Here is a 26,298-nt window from a genome sequence, read left to right as displayed (position 1 = left end):
TCATCTGGAAATACAGAGCAATTAAGATAAATACTTTTTACTTTAGAAAATAATTATTTTGAAAACATGACCAAATTTCTACTGATTTTAAAGTGGCCTGGATTTTTGACTGGCCTTGTAGGCACGTGCCTACTTTGCCTAATGGTTAATCCGGCACTGGGAGCGAATTATTGTGAGATTTGTACGCGAAAAGACCAATTTTCAGTGCACTTTCAAACAATTAACAATTAAAATTCACTCTCACTCACTATTCACTTTATAAGATAATATTCACTCTAAAAATGCTGAAAAAATCTGCGTGCCAATCACACTTCACACGACTTTTAAACGCTAGCCTATTGTCAAAGGGGAAGATGGGGAAGGTCCAAAGTATCAAGTTATACTCGCGATTTTGACTGCTATCAAGCGCTGCAGATCGGCGTCCAGTCAAATCTGAAGCCTTGCACGTTGACATGGCCTGCGCATATGGGTAAAAGACAAAAACCTGAACAATGTCGTCAACTAGAAAGGAAAGGGACAAACCGAAACCGACAATATCTTAGGCAGGACTTGTCCAACATTATAATTCGTATTTTTGAAACGATTAGACGACTTTGCTTTTAGAATAGACCGAGACATGAAGAACTGATCGCATTGCATGTTTTCGTTTCGGAATCTGGCAATTAACTCCCCATTATGTTAACTTCTGGAGCACTGCCATTGAAAACAGCTTAAAATTGCGCTTCGCTTTTCCCCCCGTCTTGCCAGGTAATCCGGCAGGATCTCGTACAGCATCAGTCAGAAATTCCAACACAAAATTTTTAGCAGGGGGGGCAACATAAAAAAGTGCCAAAGTACACACTTTTATTGAAATTGCCCAGATGTATCGCAACAGCTTTCTCGACTGAGCTTAAGAACACAAACATTGCAATCGGAAATAGGGCCACTGTGACTGCTGGCCGCCGTGACCTGGCCAACAGAACCTGTGCACTTCGCGTTGACTCTGTTTGATATGCAGTAAGCAGCTTAGAAGACCATCGAAAAGGCCTTCCATTCAGATGCAAGGAAATAATTCTGGTCACTTAGAAAGAAGGATTTTTATGTTGCTTTCCAAAAGTGTTAACAGCAGGGCTGATATCAATTTTGTCCAAATAAAGAAAAAAAAAAAATTAATGTACACGCTCAGTGCAAACAAACTTTTACTTGGCTATAGGTCCAATCAGAGTTGCCAGACTAATGAAAAGGTCTTAAATCCAAAATAATACAAAAAAAGGCCAAACAAGGAAAATGTTAGATAAAAAAAAATGCCAAATAGATATTTACGTGTTTCTATCAAAGTAATGTCCGTAGTATTCATTTTTATTGATATTTTATGACATGTAGCGGGTTTTAATAAATCGTAGCAAAATTTTTCTGAGAGAGCCCGAAAAATAGCAAGTACAAATGAACTGTAGCGGATGAGTTTTAATCCGCTGCAGTGGCGACATCTGGCACCACTGACTGGCTGAGAGTGTGATAGCAGTCTGACTCGGCGCCGGCGTCACATTACAAGTATTAAACAAGTATAATATAGCACGTGCATTGAACAATGGTGAATACGGTTTTCATCTGGTAAAGGTTGCGATGTGTGAGAAATATTGCTTATTATGCATTTTGAAGATTAATTTAAAAAAAGGCCAAATTTAAGGCCAAATCTAGAAAAAGGCCAATATTACGGCCTATAGCACGAAAGTAAGACAAAATGTTAGCTGTCATCTGATGTTCTAGAACAGGGGTCACCAAATGGCGGCCCGCGGAAGGTATCAGCGTACAAGTATAACCAAAAAGACTTTTCTTGATGAGTTAAAGAGCATGAAGGCAAAAAATACTTTCCGGGACTTGGCATATTTTTGCTTTGCATAACGATTCCACCGACCGACCAATCAGATTGTAGTTCTAGGTGGAGGTCGCTTAAAGTTATACCAATGCGATGTCCAACTACACTGTCCCGGTGATTGATTAAAATGCCTGTTTTCGAACTTCGAAATTGTCTGTAAACACTATTGTGCATTTCACCGTTATTGTGTTTCACGAGCAGTGTTCCCTTTATACAAGTTTTTGTTGGCAAAATAGGTCGGTATGCAAACTCAATTTATAAAAAAATGGCAAAATATTATATTTTCAAAAAAAATTAAAAGACTTTTTTGGTTTTAATACGAAAATATTTAGCATAGCAGGCTACTGCAAAATGTTGTTAATCAACAAGTCTTGCCATGCTGATGAGCACCGCAAGTGACAGTTGTCTAATAATCAAAAAAAGACGTTTATAGAGATTCTCACAAAAAGGATAAAAAACCAAGTCGTTGCTTTTTCAGAAGGAGCACTGTTCATAAGTTACGACAGAAACGTTTTTTTCGGTGATTTCCACAAGAGTTTGTTTCATGGTGCCTGGTTTCTTTCTCCCTGTTATTGGAGCCTATTTTCACTGATATGTTTGCAGGTCACTATTGTTGCCTGTAATGCGATGTGTCAAACATTTCCTTGTTTACTGAAACAGTTAATTGCAAGACATCTGTTGTGAAGCGAAGTGACGACACCACTCTTGCTTGGCGATGAATATTCTGATAAAACCGCTCGCCTCGTTATAAGTGCGCAAAACAAGTGGCCTCGTTTATTAGGCATTGTTAAAGAAGTCAAAAGTGTTGTTAAAGGAGCTTGGCCTTGCAGTAGCGTTGTTCAACTAATTTTGTTGCTGCGGTATTCGAAGATAAATATTAACATGTAACGCTGGATAGGCTACTGGGTACGAAATGCGTTCTTTTCAACCAACCTAAAATTTTATTAGTGCGGCCCGCCACAACTCTCCTTAGTGCTTAAGTGGCCCGCATGCAAAAAATTCAAGGTCTTTGAGCACTGTTGATTATTAAAAAAAAAAGCAGAAAAACAACAACTTGAGACCAAGTTGGAACTATTTTAGAGGGCGCCCGTGTAAAGCTTGAAAAAGTCGCCAGATGAGGACCACCCTATAAGGTGGACGTTATGAAGTAGTAGAAATTGTGACCAGTGCTTTTTCATTTTTTTCCGTTTTGTTGCAGGCCTGCAGCATGGGATTTGTATAACAGCGTATGCTATGTGCAATAAAGCGGTCAACCACATATTGCTCATGAAGGGATTGACCGACTGTGACTATAGTTTGATACCTTGTGGGTGCCCAAACAGGCACGGTACAGTTGCGCACATTTATTCAATTCAATTTATTTTTCTTTGTCAGAATGCAAGAGAAATGATATTGTGAAAAAGAAATACAGTAACAAAACCAACAAAAGGAAAAGGTGGCAAAACCTTAATTAATGCTTTAAGACGTGCATGAAAAGATCTAATATTGCGGCATATGCATCGATAAAAATATACTCAAGCAAGGCCTGCAGCATGGGATTTGTATAACAGCGTATGCTATCTTCAATAAAGCGGTCAACCACATATTGCTCATGAAGGGATTGACCGACTGTGACTAGTTTGATACCTTGTGGGTGCCCAAACAGGCACGATACAGTTGCGCACATTTATTCAATTCAATTTATTTTTCTTTGTCAGAATGCAAGAGAAATGATATTGTGAAAAAGAAATACAGTAGCAAAACCAACAAAAGGAAAAGGTGGCAAAACCTTAATTAATGCTTTAAGACGTGCATGAGAAGATCTACTGTAATAATATTGCGGCATATGCATCGATAAAAATATACTCAAGCACGGCCACCAAACCAAACCTGATACTTTAAAACAAGTAGACGAATTAGTTAGCAATCAGTCGTCTTCTCGTTCGCCAATTCTTGAAGCAATGAGAACACGACTGAACTCTAACAACATCGCAAAAACAAACTAATACACACACACATATCGTAATTAGGCAACGGACTATCAAAACAAGAACTATTTGCAGACTTTATACAGAAATAAAGTGTTCGCAGCAACGACATTAAAAAGCCTATAGATTGCAAAAGAAATACACAACGTGGCAGCTCATTACCAAGATAAAACAGTTAAAAAAGCTTGGTTTTTAAATTAAATTCCTGCACATGTAAGAGCATCATAAGAAAGATGATGATATAGCATAGGGTGTTTTTGGTATCGCCAATATAACAAGAGGTGAATCATCTTTGATAGCGTCAGTGAGGGATGGAGTGTTTTCGAGAGGAGGAGACTCTTTGGTAGTGCCGATGAAGGATGTAGTGTCTGAGTTGTTTCAAGCATCTTTTTCAAACCAACCTAAACAATAATCTCACGAAAAGTCAAGCGATCTTCTGAACAAACGTAACAGCCTATAATAATCAGTAGGAAGGTAGATGCAAGCTTGTAGTAACTTGGTGATATGGCAAACATTAAATTATGCAACACGGTATAGTAGCTTATTCATGGAAGAATAAAGATATTAATCATCATCCTCATCCATTCGGGTGTAATGTATGATAAGATATACGTATAGTAGAATATGTTAATGTACAATATAGTAATATAGGTAGGAAAAATTTACGAAAGTGGCATTTGGAAAGGCATGCTATACCAGGATTTGGTGCAACAATCAATAATAGAGTCAGATGATTAAAGAGTTGCGGCATAGGTTGATTTGGAGAATGCAAGTGCTTTTTCAGGTTACTGCAAAATATTGAAAAGGTTGCGATTTCAGTGATGGTCCCACACTTTAACTCCACTTGTGGCTCCCCAAATCAACAAATACAGAAAGTAGATGTGGTTTGGGCCAATTTATCGTTCTTTGTCCGAATTGAATCTCCACCCGGCATAATGTTTGTGCTCGCTGAAACGTTTTCGGAATCGCAACGAGTGCGGTTGCTTGGCACGGGAAATGTAACGCTTTGCAAGGTAAGAAAAACCTGTCAAGACAGACGTCGGGGGTTAGGACAACTGAAATTAAAGAAGCGACCCAGGTTACCTCAAGGGCTGTGTTTGGTTGAAACGAAAAGGAATTTTCGAAGTCCACCTCAAAGAAAACTTGTCTGGCTCAGTGAGTAATTTCGAACGTCTGCGAAACGGGCGTCGAGGCTTTCGCGAACGAAAAATGCTGATGAAACACAGCAGCCAGCAACCAACCCAGTGAAAAGACTCTTTTGCTTTACAAGGTGGCTCTGAAAAGAGCCGTTTGTTGTTTGAAATGCAGGTCGTCGTTTACTTGGAGCTGGTGTACTTCGTGACTGCTTTGGTGCCTTCGGACACGGCGTGCTTCGCCAGTTCGCCGGGCAACAGCAATCGAACGGCAGTCTGGATTTCGCGACTGCTGATGGTCGCTCTCTTGTTGTAGTGAGCCAGACGGGACGCTTCAGAGGCGATGCGCTCGAAGATGTCATTCACGAAAGAATTCATGATGCTCATCGCCTTGCTGGAGATTCCCGTGTCCGGGTGGACTTGCTTGAGCACCTTATAGATGTAGATGCTGAAACTTTCCTTTCGCTTTGCGCGCCTCTTCTTCTGCTTGTCGGCAGGTGCGGTTTTCTTGACAGCTTTCTTGCTTCCCTTGCTTGCGGACGCCATTTCGCTAGTTTGCTCAAAAGACGAGTGATAAAGCGCGCATCGTAGATTTTTGCTTTATAGCTCGAGCGTATGCAAATGAAGCGTCGAGTGGCTGCTGGATTTGGCCAATGAAAAAAATGAAACGCGCGTCGCTGTTTTTCCATTGGCCAGCGCTGGCGCGCGCCATAAAAACCGTCAGATTTTCGACGACAGCTCGGATGGTATAAAAACTCGTTTCGCGCGCTCTGCTCGGTAAATTCTGATTCTATTTTGTTTTCAACTACTTTGCAAACCTCAATTAATTGAAACATGTCAGGACGTGGCAAAGGCGGCGGAAAATCCAAGGCGAAGCCAAAGAGCAGGTCGTCGCGAGCTGGTCTTCAATTTCCAGTCGGTCGTGTGCACAGACTCTTGCGCACTGGACATTACTCGGAGCGCGTTGGTGCAGGAGCACCAGTGTACCTTGCGGCCGTGCTCGAGTACTTGAGCGCCGAGGTGTTGGAGTTGGCCGGTAACGCCGCCCGCGACAACAAGAAGACGAGAATCATTCCCCGTCACCTTCAGCTCGCCATCCGCAACGACGAGGAACTGAACAAGCTTCTGGGCGGAGTCACCATTGCACAAGGTGGTGTTTTGCCCAACATCCAAGCCGTGCTCCTTCCCAAGAAGACTTCGAAGAAAGCTTAAGTCGGCGATTTTTGCCTTTCGCACAAAACGGCTCTTTTCAGAGCCACCTCATGTTGCAAAAGATGTAATGAACGCAAAGGTTCTTGTGTTGACACGACCAGCTACAATATGGCCAGGTTTGAGCGCGTGCAATTTCAATGAAATAATGAGCCCAAAATCTCGGTTTTACTAGTCGTGGTGGTTTCGTTTTGAGAGAAGTGTGCTCTTCTCTGCGGTGTCAAATGAAATCGCAGCGGTTGCTGAAAATTTAAATGAATTCGCCCGAAAACATGCTATACCTACAACTACTGAGCATTATGGCTGAAAAGCAATTTCACCGTCATGCACAACGCGCCCAGGAGCGTAGTTTGCGCTAAATAATAAGCTATTTAGGTAAGGCTACTGGCTGCGCCCTCAAACCAAGGGCTGTTCAAACTGAAGTCTCGTTTCGAAAAAAGAAACACCTTGAACATTTTGCTCAGGATCGCCGACAACTTTTCGAATAGCCCTACGCTTTACTCGCGCAGCCAAGTCTCTTTCACAGTGACAGGTGGCTCTGAAAAGAGCCGTTTGATGCGAGGACGACGCTTAAGCGCGTTCTCCGCGGATGCGACGGGCTAGCTGGATGTCCTTGGGCATGATGGTGACCCGCTTGGCGTGGATCGCGCACAGGTTGGTGTCTTCGAACAGGCCGACAAGGTACGCCTCGCTGGCTTCTTGCAGAGCCATGACGGCGCTGCTCTGGAAACGAAGGTCGGTCTTGAAGTCTTGGGCGATCTCGCGAACCAGTCGCTGGAAGGGAAGTTTGCGAATGAGCAGTTCAGTTGACTTCTGGTAACGTCTGATTTCACGCAAGGCGACGGTTCCCGGTCGATAGCGATGAGGCTTCTTGACGCCCCCGGTGGCTGGGGCGCTCTTGCGAGCGGCCTTCGTTGCCAGCTGCTTTCGGGGCGCTTTGCCACCAGTTGACTTGCGAGCGGTCTGCTTAGTTCGAGCCATTTCGCGATTTTTTATTGTTCTTCTCTTGACAAGAGGTCTGACTGCACCGGCAAGCGTGATGGCTTATATAGCGTCGGCGAGCCGAGTCAGGAGAGATCTCATTGGCTCTGAGCAAAGCGCGCGCTCTTTTGTCAGCCAATCGGGCGGCGAGTTGAAAACTGAGCATAATTTCTCAACGACCTTAATTTTCTCGGTCCCGGCGAACCGTGCGTGAAATGAGCGCCGGCGTGCCCGAAGGACTCGCGCGGTAAAAGTCTCTTTTCAAAAGTTTAAGTGGCCCTGAAAAGGGCCGGTTTGTTGTTGCTGTCATTGATGAGCCTTCTAACCGCCGAAACCGTACAGGGTTCGTCCTTGGCGCTTCAGCGCGTAAACGACATCGAGGGCGGTGACTGTCTTTCGTTTTGCGTGCTCGGTGTAGGTGACGGCGTCGCGAATCACGTTCTCAAGGAAGACCTTCAACACGCCTCGGGTTTCTTCGTAAATCAAGCCGGAAATGCGCTTGACACCGCCTCGACGAGCGAGTCGCCTGATAGCGGGCTTGGTGATTCCCTGGATGTTGTCACGCAAGACTTTTCTGTGGCGCTTAGCGCCTCCCTTTCCCAAACCTTTTCCTCCTTTGCCACGTCCAGACATTTTCGTAAGATGGATGCAAATACAACAAAAATTCAACACAAAGTGAAATTAACTTAGCAAGTGTTCTCTGACGGCACGTTTGCTGACTTATCTATCGCAATTTCGAACGCCGTCGAAACACTTTCCGGCCGCCAATGGCGCGAGAGATCAACGTCGAAAAATGGCGTCGCATCGCGCTGGACTGGTCGCCGAACGCATCGAAGTGCTCTTTTCACGCAGTGATGGGTGGCTCTGAAAAGAGCCGTTTTGCGAATGCTCACCGCTGCTGCTGACGACGACGTGTGACAGCTCACTTCTTTCCAGATTTCTTCGCCGCTGGCTTCTTGGCCACTTTCTTCGCGGCCGGCTTCTTGGTCTTTTTGCTGGCGGCGGTCGCCTTCTTGGCAGCCGGCTTTTTGACTGCGCCCTTTTTGGCAGACGGTTTCTTGGGGCTGGACTTTTTGACAGCGGTCTTTTTCGATCCGCTCTTGGTCGTCGCCTTCTTGCTCGCAGTCTTTTTGGCAGCGCCACCGGTCGCCGTTTTCTTGACAGTCTTCTTAGCGGCGGTCTTTTTCACCTGGGCAGCTGTCTTCGGCTTTTTGGCAGTCGTCTTCTTTTTCTTCGGCTCGGTTGCAGCCTTGTTGAGCTTGAAGGAACCAGACGCGCCACTGGTGGTGCCTTTGGTACTCACGATCTGCTCGCTGGCGCGTAGCCGCTTAATCGCGGAGCAGACCAGCCTGGTGGCGTTGTCGCCGACCTGGTGATTGTCTTTGATGTACTTCAGAATCTTCTGACGGGAAGATCCGCTTCTGTCTTTGAGAGCACCGATCGCACCTTTCACCATGTCCGCATAGGGAGGGTGCGCGGCGGTTTTCTTTTGCTTTTTCGAAGCGTCGGTTGACATTATTTTGCTCGTTTGGATTGCTGAATATGTAATGCTTTTGTTGATCGATCGCGCGCGTCGCCGCGATAACAAATTAGTACCGCAATTTCCGACCAAAGCGAAACGATATCGCGGCGGCGGCGCGCGTGCAATCTCGCGTTGATCCATCTAAAACCTGTGCTTGTGCGGGGTCGATCGACGCCGCCCTGGTCGCAGATCTCCTCTTCAGGGGCCCGATTCTGCCTGACGTTGGCCGCCAAACAAACCGGGTCGTCAGCTGACTGAAGCGCTGGCGAATTGGTTTGACCTGGCTTCTGCCAAGACGCCTCGATAGCAGGCAGCTAAAGACTTTTCGGCGACAAACTCATGCGCTTACGATTTTGACGCGGCTGTGTGCAAACAAGCTTGAGTCGGCCCCAGTCCGTGCACGCTTGCGCGATTGCCACGCGCATGGCTCGAACGGACTAGGGCCCAAAAGCACAGCTTTTCGGTCGTCTGTCGCACAGGCCTTGATCTTAGCACGCTCGCAAGGACACGACGGCTCCGCGTGCCTGTCGCAATCGCACGTACGTTTGCCGCCACCTGGCGATGGAAAAACTGGGCCCCTTTTGCAAAGGAACCGCACGGTTGCTTTCGGTGTTGTTCCATTTGCATTGTTTCTTTTCAAATCCTCCTCCAAGAACTCATTGAGCTCATTGCTCATGTAGTACAGGAAGTGTCGGTTGCAAGCAAGGCCACACAACCCAGACAACAAACGGCACAAAATTCAACAAAAGCAAAGAAAGGCGCCGCACGTGCAGCATTGAACAGTATAGCCTAATGGAAGATTGTAGAATGATATTTTGGGTTCTTTTGGAGACTGCAAATTGGGCTACCACAAGATGTTGAGAGCGATAACCAGCTCCATTTCGAACGTTTTGTCAGTCAGAACGACCGACTTTGTCAAGGATCTCATTCTCAAACTGTTTTGCCAAGGATGCTGAGAGACAGGTAAAAACTACCAGTTCAGCAGCATCACGGCACAACATAAAAACCAACTGACGAGACGAAGATGCTTACAAGATGCAAAGGTCCAAAACGCACAAAATTGCCGTTCAATTTTCTTGGCAACGCAGAAGATTCCGTGCGTTTTTGATCTCAAAAAGTTATCTTGCCAGTTCCAATATTGATGACGTGGATGTGCCATCATCATGATCGGACAGGAAAAGAAAAGGGACATGAAAGAAACCCATCACCAGGCTGGAAGCCGACGCGATGTGGCTCGGGAGGGCATGATGATGAGCTCTTGCTACGACCAGTGATCACACAGTATAGCCAAAGACGGTTGAGCTTCGAGATCCAAAGGCATTGTTTCTGGCGATGGATGTGATGAGCTTGTGGATATGTGCGTCGGAGTCCTGATGGTGTTGGTGTAGCTCTCGTCTCTTTTGTGACGCTGTCGTTGCTGTTGAGATCTACAAACACAGACATTTGCAGTGGACAATATTGCTTTGGTAGCCTTTTACATGTAGTGTAAGCCATTTCGGATGGTTGATTGAAGCCTTCGCAAGTGTGCAGAACGGCCTCAAGTGAATTTCCCACTGGGTATCCGATTTGCTTAGATGCTGTTTTAATTTGTGGACAAAAGTGAAGTAGGAAATTCGTTTCATGTTTTCGCTCCTGTGAAGTCTGTTAGATGCTGAGTAGGCTGAGTGGTGTTTTTGAAAGCTATGGAACGTTTAGCGAGTCCTCATCACGACCTCTTGTGGACAGGCGGTGAACCGCCTTGGGGTATTTAAAAAGATTAGAGGAGCGAACAGTGCCGGATTAAGGGTCTGCTGGCCTGTAGGCACATTTTATAAGTGGCCCGAAAATCAGGGTTGCCAACTAAAATATTGAAATTATCAGTGTTGCCAAATCATTGTCACAAAGATCGTTGTTGCAACTATAACACAGGGTACCGTGCAAAAACTTGGCCATATGCCTAACTAAATAACAACTTAGCGCGTTTTTGCAATTGAAAACACGTTAACTAGTTTTTGGAGGTCAATCTTACGGAGTAGATCGCTTTCGATACACAAAAGTGCCAGTGTACCAAGACGTTGTTGACACATTGTTGATCGTTTGACGTCTTTAATTCGTTTCAGTTGTGAAAACGAGCGTTCCCCCGAGCAATTCGTAGCCATTAGAGACAAGTGCATTCTAAGTGCTACTTCAGTGTTCGGAAGTGCATTATAAACACCAGTTGTGTGCAGCATTTTAAACATCTTCTGGGCCCTTCCTGTTGCTGCTGTTTCATCGCGTCTTTGCTCTTTATAGTCTTTATACCAGCACATAAACTGACGAAATTCTGATGAGAAGCCGGAAGAAAGGTCCTTTGAATACACACCAACCAGACCTGCAACAGCAACATCGATGTCTTTAACAGACATGGAGTCGTACTCTGTCAAAACTCCAAACCTCTGCAGCACCATGGAATATGCATCGATACGTTTCTGTAGTCGCTCTTTAGTTGGTCGATGATCACATAAAACGTGTTGATTTTAAATTTTTGCTGGCCCGACATTCCTTCCACTGTCCACATCATCTGTAGCAGCTCCATCACTGACATTCTTCTGTCGCTTTGGTGCTCGCCGACTTTCAGATTTATATATGCTGCTGCCACAGCAATCACGTGCCTGCTGCCAATAACAGTCAAAATTCTCTCTGCACTCATCCAAGAATTTATCCACCAATGGCTAGTGTCAGTTCGATAGTGGAACTTTGAAGCAACTTGCTACTAGTATTGAAGCGCTGCAAAATATTGTTTTGAAGTGACAACATGTTTCAATTCGTCTTTTTTTAAAGATTTTTGCGACCTTTACTTCATCTGGAAATACAGAGCAATTAAGATAAATACTTTTTACTTTAGAAAATAATTATTTTGAAAACATGACCAAATTTCTACTGATTTTAAAGTGGCCTGGATTTTTGACTGGCCTTGTAGGCACGTGCCTACTTTGCCTAATGGTTAATCCGGCACTGGGAGCGAATTATTGTGAGATTTGTACGCGAAAAGACCAATTTTCAGTGCACTTTCAAACAATTAACAATTAAAATTCACTCTCACTCACTATTCACTTTATAAGATAATATTCACTCTAAAAATGCTGAAAAAATCTGCGTGCCAATCACACTTCACACGACTTTTAAACGCTAGCCTATTGTCAAAGGGGAAGATGGGGAAGGTCCAAAGTATCAAGTTATACTCGCGATTTTGACTGCTATCAAGCGCTGCAGATCGGCGTCCAGTCAAATCTGAAGCCTTGCACGTTGACATGGCCTGCGCATATGGGTAAAAGACAAAAACCTGAACAATGTCGTCAACTAGAAAGGAAAGGGACAAACCGAAACCGACAATATCTTAGGCAGGACTTGTCCAACATTATAATTCGTATTTTTGAAACGATTAGACGACTTTGCTTTTAGAATAGACCGAGACATGAAGAACTGATCGCATTGCATGTTTTCGTTTCGGAATCTGGCAATTAACTCCCCATTATGTTAACTTCTGGAGCACTGCCATTGAAAACAGCTTAAAATTGCGCTTCGCTTTTCCCCCCGTCTTGCCAGGTAATCCGGCAGGATCTCGTACAGCATCAGTCAGAAATTCCAACACAAAATTTTTAGCAGGGGGGGCAACATAAAAAAGTGCCAAAGTACACACTTTTATTGAAATTGCCCAGATGTATCGCAACAGCTTTCTCGACTGAGCTTAAGAACACAAACATTGCAATCGGAAATAGGGCCACTGTGACTGCTGGCCGCCGTGACCTGGCCAACAGAACCTGTGCACTTCGCGTTGACTCTGTTTGATATGCAGTAAGCAGCTTAGAAGACCATCGAAAAGGCCTTCCATTCAGATGCAAGGAAATAATTCTGGTCACTTAGAAAGAAGGATTTTTATGTTGCTTTCCAAAAGTGTTAACAGCAGGGCTGATATCAATTTTGTCCAAATAAAGAAAAAAAAAAATTAATGTACACGCTCAGTGCAAACAAACTTTTACTTGGCTATAGGTCCAATCAGAGTTGCCAGACTAATGAAAAGGTCTTAAATCCAAAATAATACAAAAAAAGGCCAAACAAGGAAAATGTTAGATAAAAAAAAATGCCAAATAGATATTTACGTGTTTCTATCAAAGTAATGTCCGTAGTATTCATTTTTATTGATATTTTATGACATGTAGCGGGTTTTAATAAATCGTAGCAAAATTTTTCTGAGAGAGCCCGAAAAATAGCAAGTACAAATGAACTGTAGCGGATGAGTTTTAATCCGCTGCAGTGGCGACATCTGGCACCACTGACTGGCTGAGAGTGTGATAGCAGTCTGACTCGGCGCCGGCGTCACATTACAAGTATTAAACAAGTATAATATAGCACGTGCATTGAACAATGGTGAATACGGTTTTCATCTGGTAAAGGTTGCGATGTGTGAGAAATATTGCTTATTATGCATTTTGAAGATTAATTTAAAAAAAGGCCAAATTTAAGGCCAAATCTAGAAAAAGGCCAATATTACGGCCTATAGCACGAAAGTAAGACAAAATGTTAGCTGTCATCTGATGTTCTAGAACAGGGGTCACCAAATGGCGGCCCGCGGAAGGTATCAGCGTACAAGTATAACCAAAAAGACTTTTCTTGATGAGTTAAAGAGCATGAAGGCAAAAAATACTTTCCGGGACTTGGCATATTTTTGCTTTGCATAACGATTCCACCGACCGACCAATCAGATTGTAGTTCTAGGTGGAGGTCGCTTAAAGTTATACCAATGCGATGTCCAACTACACTGTCCCGGTGATTGATTAAAATGCCTGTTTTCGAACTTCGAAATTGTCTGTAAACACTATTGTGCATTTCACCGTTATTGTGTTTCACGAGCAGTGTTCCCTTTATACAAGTTTTTGTTGGCAAAATAGGTCGGTATGCAAACTCAATTTATAAAAAAATGGCAAAATATTATATTTTCAAAAAAAATTAAAAGACTTTTTTGGTTTTAATACGAAAATATTTAGCATAGCAGGCTACTGCAAAATGTTGTTAATCAACAAGTCTTGCCATGCTGATGAGCACCGCAAGTGACAGTTGTCTAATAATCAAAAAAAGACGTTTATAGAGATTCTCACAAAAAGGATAAAAAACCAAGTCGTTGCTTTTTCAGAAGGAGCACTGTTCATAAGTTACGACAGAAACGTTTTTTTCGGTGATTTCCACAAGAGTTTGTTTCATGGTGCCTGGTTTCTTTCTCCCTGTTATTGGAGCCTATTTTCACTGATATGTTTGCAGGTCACTATTGTTGCCTGTAATGCGATGTGTCAAACATTTCCTTGTTTACTGAAACAGTTAATTGCAAGACATCTGTTGTGAAGCGAAGTGACGACACCACTCTTGCTTGGCGATGAATATTCTGATAAAACCGCTCGCCTCGTTATAAGTGCGCAAAACAAGTGGCCTCGTTTATTAGGCATTGTTAAAGAAGTCAAAAGTGTTGTTAAAGGAGCTTGGCCTTGCAGTAGCGTTGTTCAACTAATTTTGTTGCTGCGGTATTCGAAGATAAATATTAACATGTAACGCTGGATAGGCTACTGGGTACGAAATGCGTTCTTTTCAACCAACCTAAAATTTTATTAGTGCGGCCCGCCACAACTCTCCTTAGTGCTTAAGTGGCCCGCATGCAAAAAATTCAAGGTCTTTGAGCACTGTTGATTATTAAAAAAAAAAGCAGAAAAACAACAACTTGAGACCAAGTTGGAACTATTTTAGAGGGCGCCCGTGTAAAGCTTGAAAAAGTCGCCAGATGAGGACCACCCTATAAGGTGGACGTTATGAAGTAGTAGAAATTGTGACCAGTGCTTTTTCATTTTTTTCCGTTTTGTTGCAGGCCTGCAGCATGGGATTTGTATAACAGCGTATGCTATGTGCAATAAAGCGGTCAACCACATATTGCTCATGAAGGGATTGACCGACTGTGACTATAGTTTGATACCTTGTGGGTGCCCAAACAGGCACGGTACAGTTGCGCACATTTATTCAATTCAATTTATTTTTCTTTGTCAGAATGCAAGAGAAATGATATTGTGAAAAAGAAATACAGTAACAAAACCAACAAAAGGAAAAGGTGGCAAAACCTTAATTAATGCTTTAAGACGTGCATGAAAAGATCTAATATTGCGGCATATGCATCGATAAAAATATACTCAAGCAAGGCCTGCAGCATGGGATTTGTATAACAGCGTATGCTATCTTCAATAAAGCGGTCAACCACATATTGCTCATGAAGGGATTGACCGACTGTGACTAGTTTGATACCTTGTGGGTGCCCAAACAGGCACGATACAGTTGCGCACATTTATTCAATTCAATTTATTTTTCTTTGTCAGAATGCAAGAGAAATGATATTGTGAAAAAGAAATACAGTAGCAAAACCAACAAAAGGAAAAGGTGGCAAAACCTTAATTAATGCTTTAAGACGTGCATGAGAAGATCTACTGTAATAATATTGCGGCATATGCATCGATAAAAATATACTCAAGCACGGCCACCAAACCAAACCTGATACTTTAAAACAAGTAGACGAATTAGTTAGCAATCAGTCGTCTTCTCGTTCGCCAATTCTTGAAGCAATGAGAACACGACTGAACTCTAACAACATCGCAAAAACAAACTAATACACACACACATATCGTAATTAGGCAACGGACTATCAAAACAAGAACTATTTGCAGACTTTATACAGAAATAAAGTGTTCGCAGCAACGACATTAAAAAGCCTATAGATTGCAAAAGAAATACACAACGTGGCAGCTCATTACCAAGATAAAACAGTTAAAAAAGCTTGGTTTTTAAATTAAATTCCTGCACATGTAAGAGCATCATAAGAAAGATCAGTGGCGTATCCTGGTTGGTTGAGCAAGGGAAGCAATAAAACTCGTGAGGGAATAGAGCGTGCCGAAGGCACGTGTTTTTTAGGGGGGTCCGGGGGCATGCTCCCCCGGAAAATTTTTGCAAAATTACACTCAAATAATGAATTATACTGCTTTCTGGAAACACTGTTAGGGTAATTTTTGTATGAAATTTATTAGCAGATAAACAGCTATTAACTTATTAAAGGCAGCTCTTACACACGAACGGGCAAAGGGCAAAAATGCGACTATAATTAGAGAACACCAAAAACTCAGCTACAAAGTCAAGTCTAGCTTAGACCTCACATATCCTGTCTTATTCCAAAGTCTATCCAGCCAGGATAACAGTGTAAAGCCAACATTTGGCTCAAACTTTTGCTTACAAGGCCGATATTATAACCATAACAGTGCCCTAGATTTTCTCATTACACAGCTCACTGGCACAACATCCAACAGAGCAGAGTTGCCAGACTATGAAAAAGTCTTAAAGCCAAAATAATACAAAGAAAAGGCCAAAACAAGGAAAATATTAGACAAAAAAGGCTAAATGGATATATTTACCTGTTTCTATCAAAAATAATAAAATTTACATATATATTTTATAACTTGTAGTGGATTTTAATAAATTGTAGCAAAAATAATTCTGAAAGTAGCCCAAAAAATAGCAAGTTAGCCTATAAAAGTAGCGGATGAGTTTTGATCCGCCACATTACGAGTATTAAACAAGTATAGAACATGTATTGAACAATGTTGAATATGGTTTCATCTGGTAAGGTTACAATATTAGAAAAATATTGATTATCATGCATTTTGAAAAGTTATTTAAAAAAAAACTAATTCGCGGAATTTGGCTAATCTGGCAACTTCGCGACTGGAAGCAATTTTTAAATCGCTTCCAGCGATTAGTTAAAAGAAACGTAAATTGCGAAAACTTTGCGCTGCTTTTTTCCTTTCTTTCAAACTTGTTTCTTCTTATTGCAAAAACGAGAGCAACGGATGCAATACGAATCTTCGCTTCCGTTGGCTTCCAACTTTTTTAAAATTAAAACCGAGTTCAAAATCATACGGGGGGCATGAGTTAAAAACCGTTCTAAATCGCATTTAGGTAAAGAAATTACGAAATCGTTTTACTGAAAAATATCAGCTTCTCTTTTTTCAATTTTGACAGGGGAAGCAATGCTTCCCTTGCTTCCATTGAGGATACGCCCCTGAGAAAGATGATGATATAGCATAGGGTGTTTTTGGTATCGCCAATATAACAAGAGGTGAATCATCTTTGATAGCGTCAGTGAGGGATGGAGTGTTTTCGAGAGGAGGAGACTCTTTGGTAGTGCCGATGAAGGATGTAGTGTCTGAGTTGTTTCAAGCATCTTTTTCAAACCAACCTAAACAATAATCTCACGAAAAGTCAAGCGATCTTCTGAACAAACGTAACAGCCTATAATAATCAGTAGGAAGGTAGATGCAAGCTTGTAGTAACTTGGTGATATGGCAAACATTAAATTATGCAACACGGTATAGTAGCTTATTCATGGAAGAATAAAGATATTAATCATCATCCTCATCCATTCGGGTGTAATGTATGATAAGATATACGTATAGTAGAATATGTTAATGTACAATATAGTAATATAGGTAGGAAAAATTTACGAAAGTGGCATTTGGAAAGGCATGCTATACCAGGATTTGGTGCAACAATCAATAATAGAGTCAGATGATTAAAGAGTTGCGGCATAGGTTGATTTGGAGAATGCAAGTGCTTTTTCAGGTTACTGCAAAATATTGAAAAGGTTGCGATTTCAGTGATGGTCCCACACTTTAACTCCACTTGTGGCTCCCCAAATCAACAAATACAGAAAGTAGATGTGGTTTGGGCCAATTTATCGTTCTTTGTCCGAATTGAATCTCCACCCGGCATAATGTTTGTGCTCGCTGAAACGTTTTCGGAATCGCAACGAGTGCGGTTGCTTGGCACGGGAAATGTAACGCTTTGCAAGGTAAGAAAAACCTGTCAAGACAGACGTCGGGGGTTAGGACAACTGAAATTAAAGAAGCGACCCAGGTTACCTCAAGGGCTGTGTTTGGTTGAAACGAAAAGGAATTTTCGAAGTCCACCTCAAAGAAAACTTGTCTGGCTCAGTGAGTAATTTCGAACGTCTGCGAAACGGGCGTCGAGGCTTTCGCGAACGAAAAATGCTGATGAAACACAGCAGCCAGCAACCAACCCAGTGAAAAGACTCTTTTGCTTTACAAGGTGGCTCTGAAAAGAGCCGTTTGTTGTTTGAAATGCAGGTCGTCGTTTACTTGGAGCTGGTGTACTTCGTGACTGCTTTGGTGCCTTCGGACACGGCGTGCTTCGCCAGTTCGCCGGGCAACAGCAATCGAACGGCAGTCTGGATTTCGCGACTGCTGATGGTCGCTCTCTTGTTGTAGTGAGCCAGACGGGACGCTTCAGAGGCGATGCGCTCGAAGATGTCATTCACGAAAGAATTCATGATGCTCATCGCCTTGCTGGAGATTCCCGTGTCCGGGTGGACTTGCTTGAGCACCTTATAGATGTAGATGCTGAAACTTTCCTTTCGCTTTGCGCGCCTCTTCTTCTGCTTGTCGGCAGGTGCGGTTTTCTTGACAGCTTTCTTGCTTCCCTTGCTTGCGGACGCCATTTCGCTAGTTTGCTCAAAAGACGAGTGATAAAGCGCGCATCGTAGATTTTTGCTTTATAGCTCGAGCGTATGCAAATGAAGCGTCGAGTGGCTGCTGGATTTGGCCAATGAAAAAAATGAAACGCGCGTCGCTGTTTTTCCATTGGCCAGCGCTGGCGCGCGCCATAAAAACCGTCAGATTTTCGACGACAGCTCGGATGGTATAAAAACTCGTTTCGCGCGCTCTGCTCGGTAAATTCTGATTCTATTTTGTTTTCAACTACTTTGCAAACCTCAATTAATTGAAACATGTCAGGACGTGGCAAAGGCGGCGGAAAATCCAAGGCGAAGCCAAAGAGCAGGTCGTCGCGAGCTGGTCTTCAATTTCCAGTCGGTCGTGTGCACAGACTCTTGCGCACTGGACATTACTCGGAGCGCGTTGGTGCAGGAGCACCAGTGTACCTTGCGGCCGTGCTCGAGTACTTGAGCGCCGAGGTGTTGGAGTTGGCCGGTAACGCCGCCCGCGACAACAAGAAGACGAGAATCATTCCCCGTCACCTTCAGCTCGCCATCCGCAACGACGAGGAACTGAACAAGCTTCTGGGCGGAGTCACCATTGCACAAGGTGGTGTTTTGCCCAACATCCAAGCCGTGCTCCTTCCCAAGAAGACTTCGAAGAAAGCTTAAGTCGGCGATTTTTGCCTTTCGCACAAAACGGCTCTTTTCAGAGCCACCTCATGTTGCAAAAGATGTAATGAACGCAAAGGTTCTTGTGTTGACACGACCAGCTACAATATGGCCAGGTTTGAGCGCGTGCAATTTCAATGAAATCATGAGCCCAAAATCTCGGTTTTACTAGTCGTGGTGGTTTCGTTTTGAGAGAAGTGTGCTCTTCTCTGCGGTGTCAAATGAAATCGCAGCGGTTGCTGAAAATTTAAATGAATTCGCCCGAAAACATGCTATACCTACAACTACTGAGCATTATGGCTGAAAAGCAATTTCACCGTCATGCACAACGCGCCCAGGAGCGTAGTTTGCGCTAAATAATAAGCTATTTAGGTAAGGCTACTGGCTGCGCCCTCAAACCAAGGGCTGTTCAAACTGAAGTCTCGTTTCGAAAAAAGAAACACCTTGAACATTTTGCTCAGGATCGCCGACAACTTTTCGAATAGCCCTACGCTTTACTCGCGCAGCCAAGTCTCTTTCACAGTGACAGGTGGCTCTGAAAAGAGCCGTTTGATGCGAGGACGACGCTTAAGCGCGTTCTCCGCGGATGCGACGGGCTAGCTGGATGTCCTTGGGCATGATGGTGACCCGCTTGGCGTGGATCGCGCACAGGTTGGTGTCTTCGAACAGGCCGACAAGGTACGCCTCGCTGGCTTCTTGCAGAGCCATGACGGCGCTGCTCTGGAAACGAAGGTCGGTCTTGAAGTCTTGGGCGATCTCGCGAACCAGTCGCTGGAAGGGAAGTTTGCGAATGAGCAGTTCAGTTGACTTCTGGTAACGTCTGATTTCACGCAAGGCGACGGTTCCCGGTCGATAGCGATGAGGCTTCTTGACGCCCCCGGTGGCTGGGGCGCTCTTGCGAGCGGCCTTCGTTGCCAGCTGCTTTCGGGGCGCTTTGCCACCAGTTGACTTGCGAGCGGTCTGCTTAGTTCGAGCCATTTCGCGATTTTTTATTGTTCTTCTCTTGACAAGAGGTCTGACTGCACCGGCAAGCGTGATGGCTTATATAGCGTCGGCGAGCCGAGTCAGGAGAGATCTCATTGGCTCTGAGCAAAGCGCGCGCTCTTTTGTCAGCCAATCGGGCGGCGAGTTGAAAACTGAGCATAATTTCTCAACGACCTTAATTTTCTCGGTCCCGGCGAACCGTGCGTGCCCGAAGGACTCGCGCGGTAAAAGTCTCTTTTCAAAAGTTTAAGTGGCCCTGAAAAGGGCCGGTTTGTTGTTGCTGTCATTGATGAGCCTTCTAACCGCCGAAACCGTACAGGGTTCGTCCTTGGCGCTTCAGCGCGTAAACGACATCGAGGGCGGTGACTGTCTTTCGTTTTGCGTGCTCGGTGTAGGTGACGGCGTCGCGAATCACGTTCTCAAGGAAGACCTTCAACACGCCTCGGGTTTCTTCGTAAATCAAGCCGGAAATGCGCTTGACACCGCCTCGACGAGCGAGTCGCCTGATAGCGGGCTTGGTGATTCCCTGGATGTTGTCACGCAAGACTTTTCTGTGGCGCTTAGCGCCTCCCTTTCCCAAACCTTTTCCTCCTTTGCCACGTCCAGACATTTTCGTAAGATGGATGCAAATACAACAAAAATTCAACACAAAGTGAAATTAACTTAGCAAGTGTTCTCTGACGGCACGTTTGCTGACTTATCTATCGCAATTTCGAACGCCGTCGAAACACTTTCCGGCCGCCAATGGCGCGAGAGATCAACGTCGAAAAATGGCGTCGCATCGCGCTGGACTGGTCGCCGAACGCATCGAAGTGCTCTTTTCACGCAGTGATGGGTGGCTCTGAAAAGAGCCGTTTTGCGAATGCTCACCGCTGCTGCTGACGACGACGTGTGACAGCTCACTTCTTTCCAGATTTCTTCGCCGCTGGCTTCTTGGCCACTTTCTTCGCGGCCGGCTTCTTGGTCTTTTTGCTGGCGGCGGTCGCCTTCTTGGCAGCCGGCTTTTTGACTGCGCCCTTTTTGGCAGACGGTTTCTTGGGGCTGGACTTTTTGACAGCGGTCTTTTTCGATCCGCTCTTGGTCGTCGCCTTCTTGCTCGCAGTCTTTTTGGCAGCGCCACCGGTCGCCGTTTTCTTGACAGTCTTCTTAGCGGCGGTCTTTTTCACCTGGGCAGCTGTCTTCGGCTTTTTGGCAGTCGTCTTCTTTTTCTTCGGCTCGGTTGCAGCCTTGTTGAGCTTGAAGGAACCAGACGCGCCACTGGTGGTGCCTTTGGTACTCACGATCTGCTCGCTGGCGCGTAGCCGCTTAATCGCGGAGCAGACCAGCCTGGTGGCGTTGTCGCCGACCTGGTGATTGTCTTTGATGTACTTCAGAATCTTCTGACGGGAAGATCCGCTTCTGTCTTTGAGAGCACCGATCGCACCTTTCACCATGTCCGCATAGGGAGGGTGCGCGGCGGTTTTCTTTTGCTTTTTCGAAGCGTCGGTTGACATTATTTTGCTCGTTTGGATTGCTGAATATGTAATGCTTTTGTTGATCGATCGCGCGCGTCGCCGCGATAACAAATTAGTACCGCAATTTCCGACCAAAGCGAAACGATATCGCGGCGGCGGCGCGCGTGCAATCTCGCGTTGATCCATCTAAAACCTGTGCTTGTGCGGGGTCGATCGACGCCGCCCTGGTCGCAGATCTCCTCTTCAGGGGCCCGATTCTGCCTGACGTTGGCCGCCAAACAAACCGGGTCGTCAGCTGACTGAAGCGCTGGCGAATTGGTTTGACCTGGCTTCTGCCAAGACGCCTCGATAGCAGGCAGCTAAAGACTTTTCGGCGACAAACTCATGCGCTTACGATTTTGACGCGGCTGTGTGCAAACAAGCTTGAGTCGGCCCCAGTCCGTGCACGCTTGCGCGATTGCCACGCGCATGGCTCGAACGGACTAGGGCCCAAAAGCACAGCTTTTCGGTCGTCTGTCGCACAGGCCTTGATCTTAGCACGCTCGCAAGGACACGACGGCTCCGCGTGCCTGTCGCAATCGCACGTACGTTTGCCGCCACCTGGCGATGGAAAAACTGGGCCCCTTTTGCAAAGGAACCGCACGGTTGCTTTCGGTGTTGTTCCATTTGCATTGTTTCTTTTCAAATCCTCCTCCAAGAACTCATTGAGCTCATTGCTCATGTAGTACAGGAAGTGTCGGTTGCAAGCAAGGCCACACAACCCAGACAACAAACGGCACAAAATTCAACAAAAGCAAAGAAAGGCGCCGCACGTGCAGCATTGAACAGTATAGCCTAATGGAAGATTGTAGAATGATATTTTGGGTTCTTTTGGAGACTGCAAATTGGGCTACCACAAGATGTTGAGAGCGATAACCAGCTCCATTTCGAACGTTTTGTCAGTCAGAACGACCGACTTTGTCAAGGATCTCATTCTCAAACTGTTTTGCCAAGGATGCTGAGAGACAGGTAAAAACTACCAGTTCAGCAGCATCACGGCACAACATAAAAACCAACTGACGAGACGAAGATGCTTACAAGATGCAAAGGTCCAAAACGCACAAAATTGCCGTTCAATTTTCTTGGCAACGCAGAAGATTCCGTGCGTTTTTGATCTCAAAAAGTTATCTTGCCAGTTCCAATATTGATGACGTGGATGTGCCATCATCATGATCGGACAGGAAAAGAAAAGGGACATGAAAGAAACCCATCACCAGGCTGGAAGCCGACGCGATGTGGCTCGGGAGGGCATGATGATGAGCTCTTGCTACGACCAGTGATCACACAGTATAGCCAAAGACGGTTGAGCTTCGAGATCCAAAGGCATTGTTTCTGGCGATGGATGTGATGAGCTTGTGGATATGTGCGTCGGAGTCCTGATGGTGTTGGTGTAGCTCTCGTCTCTTTTGTGACGCTGTCGTTGCTGTTGAGATCTACAAACACAGACATTTGCAGTGGACAATATTGCTTTGGTAGCCTTTTACATGTAGTGTAAGCCATTTCGGATGGTTGATTGAAGCCTTCGCAAGTGTGCAGAACGGCCTCAAGTGAATTTCCCACTGGGTATCCGATTTGCTTAGATGCTGTTTTAATTTGTGGACAAAAGTGAAGTAGGAAATTCGTTTCATGTTTTCGCTCCTGTGAAGTCTGTTAGATGCTGAGTAGGCTGAGTGGTGTTTTTGAAAGCTATGGAACGTTTAGCGAGTCCTCATCACGACCTCTTGTGGACAGGCGGTGAACCGCCTTGGGGTATTTAAAAAGATTAGAGGAGCGAACAGTGCCGGATTAAGGGTCTGCTGGCCTGTAGGCACATTTTATAAGTGGCCCGAAAATCAGGGTTGCCAACTAAAATATTGAAATTATCAGTGTTGCCAAATCATTGTCACAAAGATCGTTGTTGCAACTATAACACAGGGTACCGTGCAAAAACTTGGCCATATGCCTAACTAAATAACAACTTAGCGCGTTTTTGCAATTGAAAACACGTTAACTAGTTTTTGGAGGTCAATCTTACGGAGTAGATCGCTTTCGATACACAAAAGTGCCAGTGTACCAAGACGTTGTTGACACATTGTTGATCGTTTGACGTCTTTAATTCGTTTCAGTTGTGAAAACGAGCGTTCCCCCGAGCAATTCGTAGCCATTAGAGACAAGTGCATTCTAAGTGCTACTTCAGTGTTCGGAAGTGCATTATAAACACCAGTTGTGTGCAGCATTTTAAACATCTTCTGGGCCCTTCCTGTTGCTGCTGTTTCATCGCGTCTTTGCTCTTTATAGTCTTTATACCAGCACATAAACTGACGAAATTCTGATGAGAAGCCGGAAGAAAGGTCCTTTGAATACACACCAACCAGACCTGCAACAGCAACATCGATGTCTTTAACAGACATGGAGTCGTACTCTGTCAAAACTCCAAACCTCTGCAGCACCATGGAATATGCATCGATACGTTTCTGTAGTCGCTCTTTAGTTGGTCGATGATCACATAAAACGTGTTGATTTTAAATTTTTGCTGGCCCGACATTCCTTCCACTGTCCACATCATCTGTAGCAGCTCCATCACTGACATTCTTCTGTCGCTTTGGTGCTCGCCGACTTTCAGATTTATATATGCTGCTGCCACAGCAATCACGTGCCTGCTGCCAATAACAGTCAAAATTCTCTCTGCACTCATCCAAGAATTTATCCACCAATGGCTAGTGTCAGTTCGATAGTGGAACTTTGAAGCAACTTGCTACTAGTATTGAAGCGCTGCAAAATATTGTTTTGAAGTGACAACATGTTTCAATTCGTCTTTTTTTAAAGATTTTTGCGACCTTTACTTCATCTGGAAATACAGAGCAATTCAGATAAATACTTTTTACTTTAGAAAATAATTATTTTGAAAACATGACCAAATTTCTACTGATTTTAAAGTGGCCTGGATTTTTGACTGGCCTTGTAGGCACGTGCCTACTTTGCCTAATGGTTAATCCGGCACTGGGAGCGAATTATTGTGAGATTTGTACGCGAAAAGACCAATTTTCAGTGCACTTTCAAACAATTAACAATTAAAATTCACTCTCACTCACTATTCACTTTATAAGATAATATTCACTCTAAAAATGCTGAAAAAATCTGCGTGCCAATCACACTTCACACGACTTTTAAACGCTAGCCTATTGTCAAAGGGGAAGATGGGGAAGGTCCAAAGTATCAAGTTATACTCGCGATTTTGACTGCTATCAAGCGCTGCAGATCGGCGTCCAGTCAAATCTGAAGCCTTGCACGTTGACATGGCCTGCGCATATGGGTAAAAGACAAAAACCTGAACAATGTCGTCAACTAGAAAGGAAAGGGACAAACCGAAACCGACAATATCTTAGGCAGGACTTGTCCAACATTATAATTCGTATTTTTGAAACGATTAGACGACTTTGCTTTTAGAATAGACCGAGACATGAAGAACTGATCGCATTGCATGTTTTCGTTTCGGAATCTGGCAATTAACTCCCCATTATGTTAACTTCTGGAGCACTGCCATTGAAAACAGCTTAAAATTGCGCTTCGCTTTTCCCCCCGTCTTGCCAGGTAATCCGGCAGGATCTCGTACAGCATCAGTCAGAAATTCCAACACAAAATTTTTAGCAGGGGGGGCAACATAAAAAAGTGCCAAAGTACACACTTTTATTGAAATTGCCCAGATGTATCGCAACAGCTTTCTCGACTGAGCTTAAGAACACAAACATTGCAATCGGAAATAGGGCCACTGTGACTGCTGGCCGCCGTGACCTGGCCAACAGAACCTGTGCACTTCGCGTTGACTCTGTTTGATATGCAGTAAGCAGCTTAGAAGACCATCGAAAAGGCCTTCCATTCAGATGCAAGGAAATAATTCTGGTCACTTAGAAAGAAGGATTTTTATGTTGCTTTCCAAAAGTGTTAACAGCAGGGCTGATATCAATTTTGTCCAAATAAAGAAAAAAAAAAATTAATGTACACGCTCAGTGCAAACAAACTTTTACTTGGCTATAGGTCCAATCAGAGTTGCCAGACTAATGAAAAGGTCTTAAATCCAAAATAATACAAAAAAAGGCCAAACAAGGAAAATGTTAGATAAAAAAAAATGCCAAATAGATATTTACGTGTTTCTATCAAAGTAATGTCCGTAGTATTCATTTTTATTGATATTTTATGACATGTAGCGGGTTTTAATAAATCGTAGCAAAATTTTTCTGAGAGAGCCCGAAAAATAGCAAGTACAAATGAACTGTAGCGGATGAGTTTTAATCCGCTGCAGTGGCGACATCTGGCACCACTGACTGGCTGAGAGTGTGATAGCAGTCTGACTCGGCGCCGGCGTCACATTACAAGTATTAAACAAGTATAATATAGCACGTGCATTGAACAATGGTGAATACGGTTTTCATCTGGTAAAGGTTGCGATGTGTGAGAAATATTGCTTATTATGCATTTTGAAGATTAATTTAAAAAAAGGCCAAATTTAAGGCCAAATCTAGAAAAAGGCCAATATTACGGCCTATAGCACGAAAGTAAGACAAAATGTTAGCTGTCATCTGATGTTCTAGAACAGGGGTCACCAAATGGCGGCCCGCGGAAGGTATCAGCGTACAAGTATAACCAAAAAGACTTTTCTTGATGAGTTAAAGAGCATGAAGGCAAAAAATACTTTCCGGGACTTGGCATATTTTTGCTTTGCATAACGATTCCACCGACCGACCAATCAGATTGTAGTTCTAGGTGGAGGTCGCTTAAAGTTATACCAATGCGATGTCCAACTACACTGTCCCGGTGATTGATTAAAATGCCTGTTTTCGAACTTCGAAATTGTCTGTAAACACTATTGTGCATTTCACCGTTATTGTGTTTCACGAGCAGTGTTCCCTTTATACAAGTTTTTGTTGGCAAAATAGGTCGGTATGCAAACTCAATTTA

At 44.1% G+C, this 26,298-nt stretch overlaps 10 protein-coding genes across 10 annotated transcripts; 2 read left to right on the top strand and 8 right to left on the bottom strand.

Moving 5' to 3' along the window:
* Positions 1 to 5,135: 5,135 nt before the first annotated feature.
* On the bottom strand, positions 5,136 to 5,504 carry LOC145770585 (histone H2B.1-like). The gene has a single exon (XM_082582269.1). The coding sequence runs from the start codon at positions 5,499 to 5,501 to the stop codon at positions 5,139 to 5,141; it is 363 nt and encodes a 120-aa protein (XP_082438395.1). The 5' UTR covers positions 5,502 to 5,504; the 3' UTR covers positions 5,136 to 5,138.
* Positions 5,505 to 5,789: 285 nt separating this feature from the next.
* On the top strand, positions 5,790 to 6,237 carry LOC145770584 (histone H2AX). Its single transcript, XM_082582268.1, has one exon. It carries the CDS (start codon positions 5,790 to 5,792, stop codon positions 6,165 to 6,167), a length of 378 nt encoding a protein of 125 aa, XP_082438394.1. The 3' UTR covers positions 6,168 to 6,237.
* A 497-nt stretch (positions 6,238 to 6,734) lies between these two features.
* On the bottom strand, positions 6,735 to 7,225 carry LOC145770670 (histone H3). The gene has a single exon (XM_082582363.1). The coding sequence runs from the start codon at positions 7,143 to 7,145 to the stop codon at positions 6,735 to 6,737; it is 411 nt and encodes a 136-aa protein (XP_082438489.1). The 5' UTR covers positions 7,146 to 7,225.
* A 224-nt stretch (positions 7,226 to 7,449) lies between these two features.
* On the bottom strand, positions 7,450 to 7,819 carry LOC145770490 (histone H4). The gene has a single exon (XM_082582154.1). The coding sequence runs from the start codon at positions 7,776 to 7,778 to the stop codon at positions 7,467 to 7,469; it is 312 nt and encodes a 103-aa protein (XP_082438280.1). The 5' UTR covers positions 7,779 to 7,819; the 3' UTR covers positions 7,450 to 7,466.
* A 213-nt stretch (positions 7,820 to 8,032) lies between these two features.
* Positions 8,033 to 8,666, bottom strand: LOC145770581 (uncharacterized). Its single transcript, XM_082582267.1, has one exon. It carries the CDS (start codon positions 8,659 to 8,661, stop codon positions 8,068 to 8,070), a length of 594 nt encoding a protein of 197 aa, XP_082438393.1. The 5' UTR covers positions 8,662 to 8,666; the 3' UTR covers positions 8,033 to 8,067.
* A 9,188-nt stretch (positions 8,667 to 17,854) lies between these two features.
* On the bottom strand, positions 17,855 to 18,223 carry LOC145770592 (histone H2B.1-like). The gene has a single exon (XM_082582278.1). It carries the CDS (start codon positions 18,218 to 18,220, stop codon positions 17,858 to 17,860), a length of 363 nt encoding a protein of 120 aa, XP_082438404.1. The 5' UTR covers positions 18,221 to 18,223; the 3' UTR covers positions 17,855 to 17,857.
* A 285-nt stretch (positions 18,224 to 18,508) lies between these two features.
* LOC145770591 (histone H2AX) lies at positions 18,509 to 18,956 on the top strand. The gene has a single exon (XM_082582277.1). It carries the CDS (start codon positions 18,509 to 18,511, stop codon positions 18,884 to 18,886), a length of 378 nt encoding a protein of 125 aa, XP_082438403.1. The 3' UTR covers positions 18,887 to 18,956.
* A 497-nt stretch (positions 18,957 to 19,453) lies between these two features.
* Positions 19,454 to 19,944, bottom strand: LOC145770671 (histone H3). Its single transcript, XM_082582364.1, has one exon. It carries the CDS (start codon positions 19,862 to 19,864, stop codon positions 19,454 to 19,456), a length of 411 nt encoding a protein of 136 aa, XP_082438490.1. The 5' UTR covers positions 19,865 to 19,944.
* A 207-nt stretch (positions 19,945 to 20,151) lies between these two features.
* Positions 20,152 to 20,521, bottom strand: LOC145770491 (histone H4). Its single transcript, XM_082582155.1, has one exon. The coding sequence runs from the start codon at positions 20,478 to 20,480 to the stop codon at positions 20,169 to 20,171; it is 312 nt and encodes a 103-aa protein (XP_082438281.1). The 5' UTR covers positions 20,481 to 20,521; the 3' UTR covers positions 20,152 to 20,168.
* Positions 20,522 to 20,734: 213 nt separating this feature from the next.
* LOC145770590 (uncharacterized) lies at positions 20,735 to 21,368 on the bottom strand. The gene has a single exon (XM_082582276.1). The coding sequence runs from the start codon at positions 21,361 to 21,363 to the stop codon at positions 20,770 to 20,772; it is 594 nt and encodes a 197-aa protein (XP_082438402.1). The 5' UTR covers positions 21,364 to 21,368; the 3' UTR covers positions 20,735 to 20,769.
* Between the last annotated feature and the right edge of the window lie 4,930 nt (positions 21,369 to 26,298).

Source organism: Aplidium turbinatum, chromosome 5 (assembly GCF_918807975.1).
Source record: "Aplidium turbinatum chromosome 5, kaAplTurb1.1, whole genome shotgun sequence".
NCBI lineage: Eukaryota > Metazoa > Chordata > Ascidiacea > Aplousobranchia > Polyclinidae > Aplidium > Aplidium turbinatum.
This window is presented reverse-complemented; position numbering and strand designations above follow the sequence as displayed.